Here is a 22,239-nt window from a genome sequence, read left to right as displayed (position 1 = left end):
AAAATTTCGAAAATATAAAAACAGAAATGTACTGAAATCTAGACAAGGGAATCCTCTTTTCAGATCACTCAGCTTTTTTGGCGTGAATGTGTTCATTAGCGAGTGAATGAAGTTACTGATTATAGAACTAGTGAGGCGACTAGCAACGCTACTCAAATATAAATATTTTTTAACATACACCGCTGTTATTATATKTAAACTTCACTTAAACTCCCAATATGTATTTCTTGAACGGTGTTGCAATGACCAAATGTCAGGATGCCGCTTACTGTGACGTTGACGTTAATGGACGACAACGCGTTATGGCTGACAAGCACAGTAATGATAAAAATATAGAACTTSCGCCTGCAGTTGCAGAAGCTATTAGCGGCTGACTATGAGCTGTTAACTGTCTGCTTCCCCTCGCTTYGCCGCCACATTCTTTTCAGCTTTTCCTGTTGCTTCGGCTGCTACTTATGCGCTCTGACGATTGTCATAATGACATGAAGCTGTTGTTGACACTTCGCTKCGCTCTCGGCGCATAGTTGTTTTTGTGGCTTGGCAAATAGTTGTGAAAGAGCGGTAGGAAGTTTAAATGTGTATATATGTGCGAGTGTATGCTATTTGATGGCCACAAATGCATTTTTCTAGACACATTTTTTCCCCCACTGATATTTCTAAGTTCACTGTGCTAGCAGTCTGTTGATTGCTATTACAAATACATTTGTATGCACATGTGTGTTTGTGTGTCTTAAGGCTTGATGGAGTTCGTCTTTGAAGAATGMGGAATGTTGGCATAAGTCACTTCTAGTTTCGCTTCTAAGTTTTGCAATGTAAGGCAACTTTTTGAACTTAACGGTTTTCTTCTTTTATTTCGCACATATTCCTATGGAGTGGCCACAATGTTGGCGTTGTTAGTAGCAGGAAAATTTTTAATTAGGACTTCTTAAGGTTTTCTCTATGAAAGCACAAACCAAAACTTCTATTTGAAAAGTTGCAACGTAGTTTTAGTTTCAAAATTTAAATTAAGATTTTCATATCTTTGAGGAGTTTTAGTATTTATTTTTAAGAAAATAGTAATTACTAATATTTCTGAAGCAGTGGCTACCTTTCTTGGCTTTTATACAATTTTTAAAAGAAAGTTGAGTATTCCTCTCGAATATATGTATGTATACTTGCTGATCTGAGYAAAGATTTAATACCAATAATTTGGAAGGGTTTAGTTGATCTTTTCCGATAAATGACTCTCGCTTCCCATTTTTATATGAAAAAATTATATAAAACTCTTATATTTTTATCAGTTTAGTTAAGCCTTTTGAATGTTTTATACACTTGGCAAAATCCATTTTTAATATCTTCAAATTATGTGCTTCAATCAGCGATAAGTTTCTTAGTCAAGTTTAGCATCTATAGGTACGACACTTTGATAGATATGAACGATGCTCCTAAATATAGGTAAGGTTCCATCAGTCCAGTTTGGCATCAACAGGTGCACGACTTCGGTAGATAGGAGCGATGCTCCTAAATGTAGGCAATGTTATACTACTACTACGAAGAATATCACTTRGACTGCTAGAGACTATTGTTCCAGCGAAGGTGTCTAATGTCCACCTCATCGTCCTCCCCGTAACTTTGACAAGTTAGMTTCTCTAAAATCTTTAGCCTGACCGTGGGGGTACTAGTAAGGTCAGTTGTTCCATGGACCATATGCGTTCTGGGCCAGAAGGCTTTCGTAATCTTACAAGTGCTGTTTGCTGACCACGGTTTACTAAGCTCGCGCGAAGGTCTTAGAACCAGCGCACGTCGATAGGGGAACATCTAATCGTTCCGATCCAAATTTCGTGAAGATATCTTCTCTAATTGAGAGAAGTTTTCCATACTAAAAATTAATAGTGTTTATTAGCTTCTTCGCGACGCACATTTGACACCTGTGGCTATTAATTAAGCTCAGATAAACGTTATAAAGGAAGCCTAGAACTTACATATGAAAGAGACGAGGTTTGAGGTAATTACGACTTATAATTCAAGTTTTTCATTCATTCCAAGAGCCTAGCCTTCAAAACTTACTTTAGATTTCACTAGTGAGAAATATCCATAAATACYTTTGACAGTCTAGAAACCCAGGAATTTCCAGAAACTGCAAAGATGATGAGCATGTTTTCATACCATTCCCCAATTTTATTAGATTAGAAATGTGCGAGTCCTACAAGCTCCAGTAAGTTCAACAATATATGGTTAACAACGAAAGCCGCGATATGTACTGACTGAAGACTGTCGAATAGGTTCATACGCTTTGGGGCTAAGTATTTTTTTGATCCTCGAAAAGCGAAGTGGAACCATCTTATCGCTTGTTCCTTATTGCCCGGATTTTACCAGATTTAGATTGAAATATCTCGGTAGACAAGTAAGCTCAAACGACTTCGCCGGTCTTTGAGGATTTGGTAGTTCACTTTTAGGAGTTCATGAAATACACAAAGTACAAATATCTGTTTCAGTCTGAACCACCGATTTTGAATCAACACTATAAACTAACATAACCACTAACTTCTACTGAATTTTCCCACTAACACATAATCACATTCGGATTGAAAACGATTCCATTCTCCACCATGGCACACATAATCCAGAGATAGTGCGATTTACCGCTTGGCTTACTTACATACAAGTATGAAGAATGCCAACAGCTTCAGGTAGGCATACATTACCGTACCGTGAGTGAGTGAGTGGGCGCGGCAAGAGAGGCTGGAAATAGGAATTACATAAATTGAAAGCATCAAAATAATTGGAGCGTAAAAACCAGAGCAACTGCCGCAAAAGCGTTAAACAGGTTGCCACACTGCCTAGCTTARCGGCATGTGTAACTGTAAAATGCCAGCCAAGCTTGGCAGTGAGCCGACAGCGAGGATGAGTGCAGCGAGCGTCGCATGTGTCGGTGAAATTATATGAAAAGGAAAGTAGCAGAAGAGGCGCTTACAATTGCACATTGTAGACTCTGTTAAAAAAAAAAAAGTTCCGCATGTGCTGATGACTACCGAATTTGTATGCTCACATTACAGTTGGTATCCACTAATATAGTGCAGCTGTCTAAAAACGAAACAAGAAAACAAAAATGGAATATGTCTCCCACTTTTTTCGCATATGTTTTGATTTGTTGCCTTCTACTCATCAGCATAATGATTGCTGCACAAGCAAAGGTTCTTCACAATTGCAACTGACACACAAAGAGGAAAGTGAAATTATATAAAAATGTTAAACCAAGAAAAATAACATAAACCCGAAATGATACAAAAAATATTACGAAATAATTTTGTATTTTATTCATGCTTCTTGTTTTGGAAATGAGGAGAATGTTGAGAATGGCAACAGAAGATTTAAATGTGTCAAAAGTTGCCGTGTTCTTCAACCTGCTCGCATATTTGTTGCATAAAGGGTTGGTGTAAGAGTAGAAGATTTCATATGTTTTAAATAAAATCTATATTTTTTATTCACATAAATATTTTTACTAATAATTTGCAACAACTTTTTTTAAAAATCACAGCATTTAAAAAGTTTTTGAAAATCGTTGCCTACATGTAGGTGCTTTGTTGAATTTAGTGCAGCCACCTACCACCTATCAAGCGGGTTCGAAAGCGTAAATACTCTTCTGTSGCCTTGGAAATAGAAAATTATTTATTATATATGTAATATTAGTTGGGATAAGGTTGCATAAGTTTTGTTCCGGCATATTTTTGGGTTGTATTAAAAAATTAGATCTAAAAATTTAAATTTTAAATCACTGAAGATAGGATTTCCAAGACGAAATGGTGCGATTTGTATGAATTTMAAAAATCGAATTTTTGGTCAGGAAACTTGAAGTTCATCCGGAAAATTGAGATATGGGCACACACATTGATTTGAAATTTACTCACTGCAAGTTGCTTTTTAAGAGATTCTGCTGGATATTTTATTGAAAAGACTGTCTCATTCCGAAAAATTTACTAAAAATTGGTTCTTTATACTGACAGATGCATGCAACTTCTAACAAAAAGTTCACCAYAATAACGCAAATGTTACACCCTGTATAATGTGGACAATCTTCGCGCTCATGTTTGAGTAAACAATTTTGTTGGCGACAAAAGTAAGTAACCAACTCGCGCACAACAATTCATCAACCAAAGTGGTGGCGGAGATTAAGAGTTGAACAAAGGCGTAAAGCGTTAAGTGCAGATGTCAGAAATTCTACTTCGTTTGAAGTTGTTCTTCCATACTTGCGTGCAAGAGAATGCAATTATTTTAGTACTCATACTTAAAATTAATTGTTTGACTTCTGGTTAAAATGGAATGGGTGACATTTTTTATTTTATCTTGGCAGRAAGCAAGTAATTACATTATAAATTATTATAAAAACTTTTATTTTTTATATGACCGAGTGGTAAGCTATGCTTATATATAAATGTATATATCTTAATCGTTCAAAATTCTCATAGAAAAGTATATACCATTCACTTGAGCCATATAGCATTGCAGAACATTTTTACGTAGAAACTAGAAGGCGATAATATTTAATATCATATTGGTAGTTTTTTATTCTGGCCACAATTTATTGGTTCAAATAAAAATCTACCAGTGAACTGACTGCTGAAGGAAACGTACATCTGAACGATATACATAGCTATTCCACTAGTTTAACAGATAATTAAAAAAGTGTTGCCTACATTTAAGCGCAAAAGAGAGGGAGAGAGGAGAACTGAATATAGGGTATATATATTATATATAAAGGAGAGACTTATGAATGAAAAAAATATTTTTGAAAAGAAAAAATAATAAAAAAAATATCTCTGAAAGGAAAAAAATTAAAAATTTTTTGAAGGAAAAAAGTTATTTTTAAGGATTTTAAAAGGAAACACATTTTTTTTGATGCAGAATCAAGTTTGAAATTTATAAATGGTCAAAAGATGGTATGAGGTACTTTCCGAAAGATATAAAATTTACTGAGGAAGATAGGCTGCAAAATAAAGAAAGAAAATTAGAAAGTCATTGTGAAAACTCACTTTCTGCGTTACAAACTTACATTCACAGTTTTACTACATTATCGTCATCAGAGGTGGCGTACACTCCTGGCTGTATGAGTGACTAAAAAACAAAACTGCCATATTTCGAGGCTGTACAAGTGTGAAGAGGGATTTCTGGTGAAGATCACTTTGTATCTATGCAACACAAAGAACGAAATTCTGTCCAACTAAGTTTCTACCTGTAGCCATAGCTGATAGGCGCTTGGCGGCAAAGGTTGCTAATAGACTTAGGGAATCTGCTTAAATGCGGGACTTCGCGCAGAGATAAACTGAAAATTCTCACTGCCTCGATGGCATATTTTATAACCTATTTATAACTATTGAAATGCAGAACCTTCTCTTTCCGATTCCTTCACTGCGTAAGTATCGCGAAGGACTTGTGGGCCGGGTAAAGACCTAAGAAAGTGAGTGTAATGAGCTTTGGTATGGATGTATCGAACTTAAGAGGCAGAGTAGATGGTGGGGTCCTTTGTCGAGAGCTCTCCATCAACTTCAGTTTCATGCTATCAAACCATTGCAACGTTTTTCACGCGGACGTGGCTGCTTTAAAGTTGATGTACTGCTCCGAAGCTGAACGACTGTACTARCACCGCTGACTGTGTGTTCTAACTACATAGTAAAGGAGTAGAAACCTCATTATCATTAGCTTACAGCTTGTCAATATTATATCTGTATGGGTTTTCGGACAAAAAGGTGCCTGGAGGACAGCGAAGTGGAATCCTCTTGTCGTTTTCCGCTAATTTGGCTGGATTTTGCCATACTGAGATTRAAATATTTAAGTAGACACCCCTTGGTCTAATTTACCGAAGTACAAAGGGACTGATATGAGCCGTTTTAATAAATTTATGGTATGCTCAAACTGCCTCGCCGATCTATAAGGGTCTAGTTATTCACTTTAGGGTAACACAAATTAATATCTGTTCAAGTGAGAACTATCGATTTTGGATCAATCCTACGACTAACGCAATCTGAGAGAAAAATGTAGATAGAGCACCATTGCAGAAGATTGAATCTACGATCACAGACACCATGTCCACATAAGAGTTAATGTCAATTTAATGTTTGCCCGAACACAATGAGTTCTTACCGTTTTAAGAGAAGAAGCTTACCATAAAACCTTATATTATGCAGAAAATTTGAGCAATCTGACTCTAATGCCTTTCCAAGCCGAATATCACTAATTACTCATCTTCAAGAATAAAAACAAACCATCCAAAAGCAACAAAACTCCAATTTATTTTCAATGCAGACAACATTAAAAATTCATCATCCAAATATTATTGCGCAATGATTTCATTAAAGCCTCACTTGGCCGAAATTATGCGCGAGCGTTTATTTTCAGATTTCATTACCATTGTGCCAATTGTAGTACCGTTATAAATGTTGTGAGTTCGCGAGATGCGCTCAATAGCAGGAGCCGCAATATAACGGTAAACTATTGGAAAAATGCAGTTTGTTGTTTTTTCTCGACAAAGTTGCTGCCGCGAAAGTTTACCACGTCCGCGCATAGTTTGTTGCTGCAGTTATTGTTGTTGTTGGCGGCGTAAAATTGTGTGGTCATGAACTATGCCGCGCTTTGCTCATTGCTTTTCATAACTTGCGAAAAATCGTGTTTTTTTTTATGTTTACGCTATTGCGGAGTAACGAAAGCAACAACAACAGCTGGCAGCAGATTTTTGTTGTTTTCATTGCTCGTGTTGTTGTTATTGCTGTTGCTGCAACTGGTTGATGTCGCCACAAAGCGTAAAATAAGCATAAAATGCTTTAATTAGCCACTGACTTTCCACATTTCATGCTGTTGTTGTTGTAGTCGGCGCAAGCTTTCGTCGCTACGCTTTCATATTTTTGTTTGTGTTTTCAGTGTACAGTTTTTTTTTTAATTTTGTAGTTTTTTTATGTTTTTGCAGTTTTTTATGTCTGTTTTTGTTGCTTCTTTTGTTGTTGTCGTTTTGTTGCTTCTGACGTTGGCGAACTTTTTGCCAAAGCTGTGGCAGGAACGAAAATTTTAATTACCACTCGAGAGGAAGTCGCGAGGCCAATGAAAACCGAAAGAAAATCGCAACCAAAAACAAAAAAGCGAAACGAACTAAAAAAAAAAAAAAAAATGCAGGAAAATGGTCCGTGAAAAGTCAGCGTCGCAGCTGCAATTGCATACCGTCAGCGCCTGTCAGCAGCGCCGCCGAATTCAAACGATTTCCAGCGAACGCAAATGAAGTTTACAGCGTCTAACTTTTTCCAAGAACACTTACAGGTATATTGGTAGAAGGCAGAGGGGAGCGACTACCGAAATAGTTCCACGTAACACTCATTGTAATGCTTTGACAGAGTTCTATTTAAATTTTCGCCATTCTTCGTGTCTGCGTTTTATTATTTTATTAGTTGTAATAGTTTCTTTGATTCTTTTTGGTTTCCATTTTTTCGTTGATTTTTTTTGTTTTTTTGCTTTTAATTAAGTTTTTACATTTCGATTGCTTTGGTAACTAATAATACGTGCTTGAAGTATGATTGCATCAGTTTGCATTCTCCAACGCCAATTGTGGCAAAGAAATGCATTTTTGCACTAATTAGTTTGTGGCCTAATCTTGAGCAAATCAGGAGAAGTACTTCTTCAMAAAAATTAATGCAATTTGACATTGAAGTTTGACAAAATAGTTATGCAATGTAAAAACTTTACTATTATAAATCRAACATAGCTAGAAGGCTTTGAGAAAATGCCGAAGAATAAGAATGAGTTAGTGAGTTTAGATAATAAATGGAAAAAATCTATTTTTAATACACTCATATCGAAGTTGAAAATGAACAGATTGAAAGAAATAGAGTGAAATAAACACAAAAGTTGGACTGAAGTCGTAGGCTGATACATACWCTAGGCATCAAATGAAAATATAAATATGTTACATACTGGCGACCTCGAAGCGTTCGTTTATTTCCTACATTTACAGCTAAGAGTTAATAGTATCTAAAGGGTATGTTAGGAACAAAATTTCCCTAAGCTGTCCCAGACCATTCATCTAAGGGTTTTTTGATGCAATTGACCCCAGAATCACACACATGATCTTTAGACGCTAACAACTCAGGGCATATGTTTGATGTCTGATGCCCCAAATGCAGTCGCGCGCAATGCGGCGCTACAACCAACCCACTTCTCTGATATGGTAATTAAAATATGCGATTTATAACATAATTATTCAGATCTTCGAAAATTTGAGTGGATTTTTAAGTGTGGTTCCCGACCAAGAGCTAGTCAATAGTGCAAACATATTCATGTCGTTTACAAATGCTTTCGGTAACACAAAAAGAGTTTCGCTTGTTTCAGTATTTCATGAAGGGTGATGCAATTAGGTATCTTTTTTTTTAACAGGTCACGTATTAGTCGTGCCGAACTGTTAAGTGATTTTTGTTCAGTATTGTTTGGCACTTGATTTTGAAAAGACTTACGCCTAAACAAGGTTTACGAATCGGTCAACTTTGTTACGAAAATTCACGTCATGTTAAAAATATATTTCTTCGCGCACTTCGCTCAACTTATGGTATCGGCCTGCAGAGCTTACTATTCGCAACACCATCACCCATCTTGAGACCCAACATTTATCATTGGATAATATTCTATCGAATAGATGACGCCCAGTACGCAGTGAAACTAGTGGAATCGTCGCTCCATATTTCTTCAAAAATGTTGACGGTGAAAACGTAAACGTAAATTGCAACCACTATTGCGCCATTAAAACCGTCTACTTGATGCCTGAAATTGGCATTTAGTTTCAACAAAACGGCGTCACCTTCCGCACATCGCATATCAATCAATGGAYTTATTGAGAGAACACTTCGGTRAGCAAACAATTTCRCGATGTTTGCCGGTCGATTGGAAGCAAAGATCATGTGATTTCACATGCTAGACGTTTTTCTATGGGGATATGTAAAGTCTAAAGTCTMCGYGAACAATYTCGCTTCAATTCAGTCCTTGGAGCAAAACATCACGTGTCTTACTGATGGACCATCTGAGTTKCAGCTGTGGCCTGTGATGGAGATAATCTTCAAAAAATAAATGCCAAAGAATGWGCTTTAAGAATAAACATTCCYCAYTGAATTTGAAGTTTTKGKGGTTTTTCTTAAAAAAAGCAGGGAACCTYGAGATGGATCAACCTTTATAACGCAAAATTATATGATCTATGGTATCTCTTAATGTTARTATCAATACATATTCCTAACTTAGACTTTCTTCTTCCTTACAAAACTTTCGTGCTGGAAATCTTCAAATCAAACAGGTCTGTTTGGGGAAAATTTGAAGTAATTTTTAGATAATCATCTGGCAAGAGCTTAATCGAATAAGCGAYCTGCACTGTGAAATAAGACATTATGCAGTGCGGCGGGCCTTGGAAAACAAAAGCAATTTTTAGAAAAAGCTGCTTTAAAAAATATTTCGATATTGCAAAAAAGTTCAAAAAATCAAACAATGATAGCGTTGTTCGAAAAAAATCATTCCAACAAACTTAAAATTTGCGGTTGAGAATATATCGAAGTTGTAGCTGATTTCTGATGGTTGAGCAGAATATCRTAAGAAAAAGAAAATACTAAAAAACAGTTCTATTTAACATTTTACATTTCGCTGATGAATAATACATATGTGCATTTTAATATACTGTGTACGTACTTATGCGGATAATGGAGTCATGTGTAGAAGTTCATTTAAGTGCGGAAAGTTCTCTCGAGTGCCATTCACTAGGGTTTGGCTGGAAATGATACGTTTACATATGGCTCAAGCAACTCACGACTTTCGGTCTTGGACCAAGTATCCTCTGGGTAGCCAAAAAACATGTGTTTGAAGGTGAGCTAAAGTGAGAAAAGTGAGAAGGTGAGCTAAGGTGAGAAAAGTGAGAAGGTGAGCTAGAGTGAACCATTCCTCCCCAGGGTTGTGCGCTGGGTTTGGGTTCAGTCACGTAAAAAACGCCTTCATTGAAAAGGATATATCTGCATTTATGCAGATTATGCATGACATTTCTATGCAGAAATGAAAAGTGGTGGGTTCGAAAAAAAATTTTCAGAATTAAAAATAAAAATTCTCAAACTTTATGCCCTGAAATTGTCAACTGTCAGCAAAGTGTTACTACAGTGACTTGAAGTAAGTTTACAAAGTGTAAAAAGTAACTTTTGGGAAATTTAGAAATTTATKTTTAAGCGCACGTTTTAAGTATTACCCTAACCCGTACGACAGGATTRCCGCGCTTTCTAAATTTATTGCTACAAAAGTACTTGAAAAATAGTATATTTTTGATAAACATTGAAAATCTTAGTTCTGTCATGCCAATTTGGTCTTGGTTCAGACAGTGCTAAGCGAGTAATAGTAAGGTGATTATGCATTTTTAGTGGCAATAACATTTTCTAAGCTTTCTTTTACGATTAAAATTAAACAGCAGCTAACCATAAAGTATAACTACAAAAATTGTTATCACACTTTTTAATGTTTAAAGCAATTAAAATCGGAATTAAAGCTTTAGAGTGGAAAGCACAAAAGCCGCGCAGTCATTAGTCGAGCGATAGTTGCGGGCATAAATGCACACACATGATATACATATGTGTGTATGTGGGGTAGGCGCTCGAAATTCATTGAACTTGCTGTGCTGTCGGCCTGGCAAGCACTTGTTATGCGCTCGCTGCCAACGCGAACGACCAACAGCCGTACAACTTTTCACCAACTACATATGTGTAGTAGGGAGCGTAATAGTGCCCATAAACACACAGACGCTGAGCGGTGCCACACAAAAGTCCAACGCACTGGCAGCAGGCTGTTGTACTGGTTAGGCATGCGATTTCATGTATTTTTTTGGTTTTGCTTTGCGTAGAGTCTTACAATGGGAACACAAATTGAATTTTGATAGTTCGTTCAGTGGCAGGATATTCGCACAAGCTGCGGGCTGACTATCACAAACACACATAATATCTGAGTGAGTATGCGTGTGGKTGAGCATTGTCGTTGATATGGAGGCCAATGACGTGGACACGCCAGCGGCGCGCACAATTCACAATGAAATGAGGAAATGGACGCCTTGACACAAGGCGGATGAGTAATCAAAAACAACAACAGAAAAGTAAAGTAAAGTCGAAGCAACAACAATGTACGAGTGGTGGGAGCAGCGGTTAAGTGGCAGAGAATAGAGTGATTCCGATTTTGTAATAGCAGGAAGTGTATAAATCTGTGCAGACAGATGTTTGAATATGTTATTTTGTAAGCTCAGGCGATTAAATCTCCACCATATGTTCGTTTATGTGTGTGTGTATGTGTGCAAGGGCTTTGATGGAATTTATTTTTATGCTTACAAATCACCRGAGATGGACACAAACATACTAAAATATATATGTGTAAGTAAACTGACAGCTGTTGGTGTATGTGTATGTGCGTGGGAGGGTTGCTTGTCTACATTTCGTAGAATTTTAAGTTATAATATGTTTGCGTCATGGCTTCAGTGGACTTTTCTTGGAATGCACATAGAGAATTGTAATGGTAAATAGTTGCATATTTAAATGTCTCTCATTTGAGTACTAGAATTATTATTGATACAGAAAAATTAAAAAAAATTATTCTCAAAATTCTTTMAAATTTTATTAAATTAAGCAACTGTCAGCTGTCACTTGTCAGCAGTGACTAGTCATAATCCTAAGAAGTTTTTGAAATAAATTTAGCAAATTTTTCCAAGCAAATAGTTTTCACAATTTTTGTGCTTCACAACATTAAAATGTCAAGTGTCAGCTGTCACTTGTCAGCAGTGACAGTTCATGAAATTTCAAAAATATATTTTTAGCAAATTTTTTTAAGCTATTTCTTTATTTCTTTACTTTATTGTAGCTATTAGCGCAAATTATTCGGCAGAGTTGCCACACAAAAAAAAATTATTAGTACATAAATATTTAAAAAATTGCACACTATTAAATGCCTTAACTTAAATTTTATATGCCAAAAATCTTTTATTTTAAGTTTAGTTTATTTTAAACTTAACAAGATTATATTGTCAACTGTCAAATATCAGAGATGTCATCAGTCAAAAGTAACTGTTCATAGTACTGCGGTTTTAAAAATATTTTTTTAGGAAATTTTCTTGAGCCGTCTGTGCAAAATTTTTTTATAAGAATCCACATTACTTTTTGTTAGGGTTGTCAGATATGAAATATTTTCTTTTCGTGAGGTTTGCCAGATATGAAAAAATATTTTGAAGAAATATAACAAAAAAAATATGGCAATCTGGAAATGTCTTAACTTCAGTTTTATTTCCAAATAAGGTGCCTTTCAAAATTCATGAAATTAAATTGTCAACTGTCATTTGTCAACCTTGACTGCTCATAATTCTAAAAATTATAATAAATGAAAAAAATAATTTTTATAAAATTTTTCTTAAGTTGGTTTTGTACAAATTGTTTAAACATTAGCGTTATTTTTCACCAGGGTTGCCATGCTTTAAAAATKTATTAATACAAAAATACTAAAAACTTGTATATTGTTGATAAGTCTTTCAGTTCACAAGTTTTAGTGGGCTTCAAATAAAGTTTTATATGAGTAGGATTGCCATTGAATTCTAAATTAGTGCAAACATTTTCTACTGCCTAAAACAATCATGGTTGAGCAGTTTGTCAATATATTCTTTTAAGAGTTAGCACAGCTTTTTCAGCAACACTATAAAAATGTATTAGCACAAAACTAATTAACAAAAAAATTGTATTGTCAGCTGTTACTTGTCAGTAGTGACTGCTCTTAATTCTAAAAAATTATGAGGATTAAATCTCCATAATATTTCTTTAAGCCGGTTTTGAATATATTTTTTCATAATAGCGTGACTTTTTCAACAGGGTTGCCAGATTTTAAAATTTAAAGTCGGATAAAAATGCTTAGAAACAGTATACCGTTGAAAAGCGCCGAAAATCTGAAGTTTTCAGTAAATAGCATGGCATTTATTACGCATAGGGTTGTCTTATGATTTTGAATAAATGAAAACTGGTTTCTTAGGGGATGATACTAATAAAATAATAATGTTTAAACCGTTTGTATACGCATTTTTAAGCAGTAAGCGTAACTGGTTTTCCAGGGTTGCCAAGAATATTGGTGCAAAAATAATTATTGCAAAAATGTTATGTTGTTGAAAAGCATCGAAAATTTGGGATGGTAATAGAAATAAAATAAAATTAATTACAAATAAGGTTGCCATATAGTTTTAATTAATGCAAAATGTTATCGTCTGCTGATAATATAATGGATGAGGAAATTTACTGAATTTACGCACAACTACGCTGTTAACTGTGGCCTAATTGAGCTTAAGCTAAAGAGCAAGGTTGCCACCTATTCTTTCTTTAATTTTTTTAAATTATTATTCTTGTTTGTGAAATTCCTATCTTGAAAAGTTTGGAAATTTTATCATTTTAGCAAACATAACCAAATTATGTTTAGAGTTGCCACATATTTTTRAAATATAATTTTTTTATTGAAATAAATATTTTAGTTTTGAAAAATTTAAATAGGGTTACTGCTTATTTTAAAATAGTTGAATTAATATTTTACACTTACGAAATTATATACTTTAGGATATATTATATAATACCCATTTTCTCACAACGTTGTTCAGAGAATTTTAGAATTATGTCGAAGTAATTTTGAAAATTTAGTAATAATTTATGCTGACAGTAAAAATACTACATATACTTTCGTAGTTTTTAAAAATATTGTTTTTTTTTCAGTTATGACACAGAGGGTTGCCATTTATTTTTAATATTTGGGCTATGTTTACTTAAAGTATAGCTAATTTCTAATATAATATATGTGCATGTATAAAATATAATTTTCGCAAAAACGAAAAATTACATAACATACACATTTTTGCTCAGGGTTGCCAACATACTTTTTTATAGTTTTTATTTTATTTTTTATTTAATTACAATGAATCACATGTAGAGCTTCATACTAAAGGTTTAAAGGCCTGAATTATTATATTTACTAATTATTAATATGGGGTTGCCACTTATTATCAGATGTAATTTTTTGCTTAAAATAATAAGGACCGAATTAAAAGTTTTTTTTTTTTTTTGTAGAAAAACATGCCGAAAAATTAATTTCGGTGTTGCCAGCTAACCTTTAAATAAAATACGGATAAATTTTAAGTAAAAAGAGGAACTGAAAGACAACATCAACACTGCAGATTAAGCTTTTTCGGTATTCAACCAAGAACTGCGCAAGCATCTAGACTCAAGCTCACCAACTGCTGGTACCTACGTTATGCCACAAACATACCTACTCACAAATATAATTTTGAACCAGTTGCACATACACACATACATATATGTAAATATGTATAAAGACACTTACATACAACTGTTTATGTAAATACGCACAGCACATTTGCCACTGTAATCATACACTTATACACACTTGTATCCGCAAGTAATTTGTGCGTTTATAGTCGTCATGTATTGTTAGCAATGAAATATGGGTCGAGTGTCATATTAAAACGCAACTGTGGCAAGTGAGCCAACAGGGAGTTGAGAATCACAGTGAACAGTCTATGACAAACGACTATAATGGCACACATGCGTGTATGTGTGTGTGTATGAGTGCAGTTGTTATGATATGGGCTACAAGCGCAGAATTGCTGTATATTAAATGTGTGYGACGTATGTTTGTATGTGCGCCTGTTGTCAGCAGCTAAATGCGTTGAAGTCGGTTGTTAGCRGTTGAAAATGTGAAAAAATCTCTCWGCAAAAGTAAAGTTTTCTTCAATTAAAAATTTTCTGCAAATTTTACGTAATTGTGGTAACTGAAGTATGCATATTTATATTTCTTACGCAATTTTAATTATTGCAAAATATTCGCTTAAAATATTTGTGATTGGCAAATTATAAAGAAGAAAGATATAAATTTTAGCTGGGAGTTCTTTTGCATTTATTTGCTTATTAAATATTGGATATTGCTATATTAAATTCTTTTGAATTTTGGGCAAGGAAATCCCACATATTTATTTTGTTATATTTCATGTGTAGCTTTAAGGTAGTATGTGTCTTTCTTCCTTATTTTGTGTACTAAAGTCAACRTGTTCATATTGATATTAAAGACTGTGTTAGATATTTTCATACCYGATGGATTCACTAATAAGACTTTATTAGACTCTATCTATTTACCTCATTAATAATAGAACCTGCTTTTTTTCCATTATCTTTCTAGTTACTTTTCGTTCCCAGTTTTCTTTCAGAAAATTCTTCGATAATTCAATTTACGGTAAAATGTGTGMAAGATACAACCGAACAGTAATTGGATTTTATTTAAACTCACCCTCATTAAATTTATTTGAGAAATGAAATTTAAAATCATCGTAACAGTTGACAAATGTATGAGCATCGAAATGCAAATTTGAAAAGTAAAACAAAGAGAAAGTTGAAAAAGTGACACCACACCGGTGCTGGCTTCTGGCAGCAGCAACTAAATAATCAATTCACATATGCACAGGAAGTTTTAATTTTTCATACCACCGACGGCATTTTCACACGGTATTGCCATGAATGCAGAGTAGGGCGCCGAGACCAAATTGAAATAGACNTTCGCTGGTTTTATGTTTCGTCGCTTTTCTAGCGATTTCTCGTTATTTTATGCGCTCACTTTAATTCTTTCCTTTTAATTTGCCAACTTTTGGGTATGTGTAGATCTGCATTAGGGTGGGTCAAAAACTAAAACAATGAATTAATGCGTTAAAATGAACTTTTATATAGAAAAAACAGCAAACAAAAAAAAAAAAAAAAAAAAAAAAAAAAAAAAAAAAAAAAAAAAAACAAAAAAAATCGGAAAAGTAAAAAAATACGAAAATCAACTTTACAAAGTTCGCATGAAAAAGAAATGCTAATAGCGATGCAAATGAAACGAAAAAAATAAAAGAAGAAATGAAGGAAATAAAACAATGTCCCCAAAGAGTGCTGATTGAGATGGCAAAGAGCTGAATTGGCGATGGGCTTAGCATAAAATTGAAAACAAATGGGKTTTTTTCTGGTTTGCGCATAAATATTGCACAAAGTCATAAATGCCACATACGACCAGCTAGCTTGAATGCATAGTTTGTAGCTTTGGTGTCCGGAGCTGCTTGGTCTAATAAAGAGTTGTTCTTTAGTATGACACGGGTTAGTGGTTTGCGAAGTTTGTCACTCGTTAGCTGCGCTGTTCAAAGATTCAATGTTAGTTATATGTATAGCTTAGCGCTTGATTGAATTGTAACACTATTGCTGTCAGTTATTAAAAAGATCTAAGTAAAAAATAAAAAAAAAATAAAGTTTTTTCTTTTAATTGCAATTTTGCTAAAAAATATTAAAACACTGAACATAAGTGGCACGATGAAAAATATTTTTCGGAGTCTTTCGGAGTAATATTTATTTGCAATTTTACAACAAACTTGCCCCACATATGTTTACAATCACAATCSAATTTTTTTTAAATAAATCGGAGTCTTTCGGAGTAACATACATATTTCATTTTTTGCAAACATATAGCCGCATATATACTTGCGACCGCAATCACTTTTGGAAAAATACAATTCGGAGTCTGTCGGAGGAACACATATTTGCATTGGAAATAACTAGCTCCATATACACATGTATGCGTACGACCATAACCGMATTTTGCAAAAAATATTTCGGAGCCTTTCGAAGTCACACATATTTTCTTTTTTATCGAAAGCTATTCGCAAAAGTATAATTAGGAGTCTTTCGGAGTAACATATATTTAAATTTTGGCAAAATTGTAGCCGCATATATATTTACGAATACAACTACACCTTGTTAAGAATAATTCRGAGTCTTTCGGAGTAATATATTTTTGCATTTTTATCAACACAGCTACATCCCTGCCAAGCAATTTCCAATCTAGACGGGATTGGCTACGATGCGACTTCAGATCAGCACCATGAGGAGCGTCGGGAAATATATATGGTTGTTGGACCTAAGTCATGTCTATACAAATACAAATACAATATATGTATACCGAGTACAACCAGCGAGGTATGAACTGATAAGGAATGGCATACATATGTGGCAATTTTTTACCAGCGTTATCTTCGAAATCTGTAATTGTTATAAATATTACATTCAAAGGAAAAGAGAGTCATATAGCACTAGTGCCAAAATGACATACTCGGATACTACTTCCCGATTAGTCATCAAATTCTCTGCGTTTCTAAGTTTTCACACTCACTCATACATACTGCATTTATGGTCGATAAATCTTGCATGGCAAAAATTCATGTGGATGGCAGAGTGATGTGAGCARCTCAACTGATTGGGTCACTCGACGGCACCAATGGCTTTTCACATACAAACATATAAATCTTACATTGACAGTTATGTTGCGACGACAGAAGGACAATAACAGCACACACAGCCACACATACAAACACACGTCTATTGTATTTCTATCATGTGACCATATGACGGCACATGAAACTCAACTCGGCAAAAGTAACTCAAGTGGAAAGCAGAGTTGAAGAGAGCGAARCTAGTGTCCGAAGGCTGAGGAGTATGTATAAATGAGTGACCTTATATATATGTATGCACCTTTATTTATGTGCCAATTTGCTTGCTCGTGTGTTTGTGTGCGTGGGTGTGTGTAGCTTTGTAATTGCAATTTGTGATTTGTTTTCTTGGTAGAAAATTTACGTTGCCTTTCGGTCATCCGCTGAGGGCAAACGCATGACGCAMACACACATACAACAACAACAACAGGAACGGTACGTATGACAGCAAAACAAAACTATAAATAGAAATCCCTGTAGTAATTTTAAAATACGATTTTGTGCACCAACCAAGCTTGGGAATAATTTGTAGCATACTTTGTGGCGCAACTGGAGAAATGTGTATGGCAGGCGGGAGCAAGGCAAATGGGCAGTCGRTGGCACAAATCACATTGGGTAATCAAATACAATATGTAAATGATGACTGGCAACAAATTTACGCACTTATACACACACACATACCCATAAGCAGCGTTATGTATGGCAATTGTGTGACCAATTGGATWGTGCCAATAACAGTAAAAAACAATGTTATGCTTAGCTTGTAAGTRCTTGCCGCTAACAAGGCAGCTAGAGCAACTTAAAATACAGCATTATTGTTGTTGTAGCGGGCTCTATGCTGTTTTTTCGTCTAACTGCTAATTAAACCAAGTTCATGAACGCTTGTGGACAGCAAATTACGCTCATAAATTCTGCCACAGCTGTGCATGTTATTACGCAAACGAGCTACGCTGTCAGCAAGTGCTTCGGACATTCGTTGCAGCTTGTCAGATAACTGTATTACTGCAAGCGCATTCGCTGGTTTTATGTTTCGTCGCTTTTCTAGCGATTTCTCGTTATTTTATGCGCTCACTTTAATTCTTTCCTTTTAATTTGCCAACTTTTGGGTGTGTGTAGATCTGCATTAAGGTGGGTCAAAAACTAAAACAATGAATTAATGCGTTAAAATGAACTTTTATATAGAAAAAACAGCAAACAAAAAAAAAAAACAAAAAACAAAAAAGGTTCGGCTGCGCCGTAGCAATAATACCCTGCACAAGTCCATTTTTTATGGCACAAAAGTGTATGAAAATATCTTTATTTTGATTTTAAATGATTTGTTTGTATGTCAGCTGTATGCTGTAGTGATCCGATTTGAACAGCATCTTCRGAGATTATAGAAATATCTTAGATAATAATGTATACTAAATTTCGTGACTATACCTTCTCGAATAAARAAGTTTTTCATACCAGAACTTGATTTTGGTTGATCAGTTTGTAAGGYAGCTATACGCTATAGTGGTCTGATCTGAACAATTTATTCAGAGATTATACCGTCGCTTTCAAAGATAATATGTACCAAATTTTGTGAAGATATTTCAACAAAAATGAAAARGGGTTCCATACAAGGACTTGAGTTGGATGGGAAAATTTATAYAGTATGATAGCTATATGCTAAAGCTGTCCAATATGGTTGATTCCRACAAATGTGCAGCTTCTTTGAAAAAAATTTACGTGTGCGAAATTTTAGGTTGGTATCTGCAAAACTAAGAGACTAGTTCACTTCCACACACACCCAGTTTAGTGTATAAAGATATGGATAAAACTASAAAAAATTACTTCATGGTGGAATCTTGCTGAGCATAAAATATTGTAAAAAGTCGAGCTCAGTGTGATTTCAATTAAAAAATTATATAAATTATATAGATTTGCTTTTGTCTCACCCCAATGTATGTATAATATATGTATACTCTTATATATATGTATATGCGCAGATGCCAACTGACAATAGTTTCTGAATATCGTTACAAAGCTTGAGTTTCTCATGCATTTAACTGCAAGATGATTATGACAAGGCGTCAGCTGTATAACGGAATGKATGTCGGTCCATAATTTTGCAGAAATTTGCAGCATTAAAAGCACTTCAGTTCAAGCGGTACTAGTTTAATGATTTTAAAATTTTTAAATGCAATGCAAATTTGTAGAAAACGATGCTCCGAAGGAAAKCAGATCTAAGACTCTCTTCGGCAGTAGATTAAAAAAAAWATATATATTCAAAGCTAAACATTCCAAATCGGCAGTGACTGCAATTACGCTTAACTTTCYGATATATATTTATAACTTGAGTAAGAAATGGCTCTGGTTCTCACCTCTTGCTAACAAARGCTATCCGAAACGGGAAATGAACACGCGAACATACCTAAACCTAGGCGGGAAATTAGTTATGCACAAGATACCATGTACGAGTTCAGTAAGTTTTAGGTATAGTTGCCGACAATATTCTGCAATTACTTAAGAAAAGGATTTTTTACAAAAACAGCGTCAAATTTGAAGGAAGAGAATCGAGATCAACTCAATAGAAAATGAAGAGACTAGAACCTCAACAACACACGAAAGGGAAGGTGGTAGCAGAAAATATTGTCACGTGGATACTATCCCATATATTTGAGAGAAATTAATGTCACATTTAAAACATTGAAAAATTAAAAAAAGTTTACTAGAATAATGGAACTCTAGTTAGTTATTAATATGTATGTTGCTCTTAATATGTATGTATGTACAAAACAATTTCTCTTTTGACTTAGTCTGACTGATATACATAAAATCAATTTTATTCACTTACCGATTCGATGGCTTTCTCCAAGCGGAAAATCTCTTCTTGTAGCAAATGCAAAGTGCCTGTTTTGCCACGGTGTCGTGCAAATGCCGCAGCGCAGGCGCTGTGAATACTGTTTACCCAGTTTTCTAATTCAACCTGAAATTGGAAATAATGTATATGATTATAAGCAGAATAACTGATAAAATAGTTCAAAGAAAGTCATGACTAGTTTAAAAGCTTGGATTTTTATGTTCTTTAATCTYATTCTAGAGATCATGAGCTCCTATATGGACTAATATTTGAGTGCAAAAATTTTTATGCTTTAATAGAAGAAGAAATTCTGAATTGAAGGTCATCGTATTTGGTTCAAGTTTATGGTAAGCAGCCTTAGTTTACCGAACGTACTTTTTTTTACTTGGAAGACAAAGAACTTTCTATGGTGATCGATAARGTTTGTATATGAGAAACTGGTTTTCTTAAATAAACGATGAAATGCTGAAAAATAAGAACCGGACGTAAGTATATCCATAGTTATAGACTGAATACAATGTTAATTGCAAGAAAATTCACTTCGTCATTATGGTTACTACCAATAGAGTCGCCTCTCGCTCCGGTCAGAGAAAAGTCATGGCAAAGAGTAATGGCTGTAACTCACTAATTTGACTGAAAAGTTCAGACTTCGCCTCCATGCAAATACATATGTTCGTTGCTAAGCAACATTTTCAAGCCATGCAGCCTAATTAGAAAACAGCGATTTTGTAGATTTTCGAATTTGTTCCTGCCAACTGCAACTTTAAAACATTCTCAATGCAGCATTGAGCCGCAGGTATGTAACTGCAATAACAAAAACACATACATATGCACTCGTATATTTACTCAAACACACATGCATACGTACTTGGATATAGCAGCATACGTACTTTGAGCAGCCAAATCGGTATAAATCAGCGCGCATATGTCAAGGCAATGAATAGAAAAGTTGTTTGCGCTGTGCGAATAGCTGCCGGCGGCAGCAAAGACAAAAAACCGCCTCTATAGCGTGCAGTGGCTAAGAATGGCGGGCAGGCGGAGAGGGTGTAGCATAGAAGTTCATTGCTCGCGGTCATTTTCGGTTTTGTTAGTGAAATTTTATGCGCTTGCATTGCGCTGCCCAACACAGGCGCACATGGTTTCAGGATATTTGCATAACGCACACACACGTACACACCTGCACGTGTGGGTTAGTATGTGTCATGTGTGCGTTTTGGCATTGCTTGGTCGGTGGGTGGAATGTTCGGCGGTCGTCCACTTAATTTTGCACGCAAYTGAAAAATGACCTCTCCAAAGCGATGACAGCGCCTTAGAAATCATAAACACGGCCTTACGGGCAGGCAGCCTCGTACGCTTGCGGACCCCGCTGCATAATCGGAACTGGCAAATATGACATGTGTATGTGTGTGTGTGTGTGTGCTGTACGCCACAATTAGATGCTCGTCCGCACTCTAATTCTCACTGTATGCCTGTTTGTGTTGCAAGCKTAAAGCGAGCTTTTCACACTGCTTGTGCAGTAAGCATTAATTATGAGTGTGGCCATCGCCTGCAGACAGTAAACTTGCACCAACACACACATATACAAACAAACAAACTCATATACACGCAGCCAAACTCAAACTCACACATACTCTCCCCAGTCTTGAACGCATATCAACTTATCCTTGCTCACAATCACGCTCGCAGCGCTGCTTTGGTGCATCGGTGCATTATTAAGCGCCTCTAAAATGTCCTTGCTGAACGCACTTCATACAGAGAGAAAAACAAGAAAAAAAAAACCAACTCAAAATGGCACCACAAACAAATTCTGCAATGAATATCCACTCGCTGCATTTAAGCTGTTTGTGTGCATGTGTGTTGGTGTGGCAGGCGCTATAGTCCATGTAGACGCTTGGAGCCGTGCTTTTAAGTAGTCGAAAATTCATGTGCACTGCTCGGGGCGTTTCCATTGTGCCTTCCGCTGCACGCTAAAGACTTTGGAGCAGTGTTTTCTTCTAATTTTGCTTTTCTCTTCGCTGTTGTTGTTGCAATTTTTTGGCTATGTAACATGACTWACTTTTAAGGCCTTCACTATTTTGCG

At 35.3% G+C, this 22,239-nt stretch overlaps 1 protein-coding gene across 1 annotated transcript in view; it reads right to left on the bottom strand.

The window, feature by feature from the left end:
- LOC108967119 (protein still life, isoforms C/SIF type 2) overlaps positions 1-22,239 on the bottom strand; it is a gene marked incomplete at its 3' end in the record, with an annotated part of 282,692 nt that overhangs the window by 180,110 nt on the left and 80,343 nt on the right. Inside the window, 1 exon segment of the mRNA XM_018930366.1 lies at positions 20,154-20,285. Coding sequence (XP_018785911.1) covers positions 20,154-20,285 — 132 coding nt within the window.

Source organism: Bactrocera latifrons, unplaced genomic scaffold, assembly GCF_001853355.1.
Source record: "Bactrocera latifrons isolate USDA-ARS-PBARC rearing strain unplaced genomic scaffold, ASM185335v1 scaffold_178, whole genome shotgun sequence".
In the NCBI taxonomy this organism is placed as follows: Eukaryota; Metazoa; Arthropoda; class Insecta; order Diptera; family Tephritidae; genus Bactrocera; species Bactrocera latifrons.
Note: the sequence above shows the minus strand (reverse complement) of the source record. Positions and strands in the feature narration are given on the sequence as shown.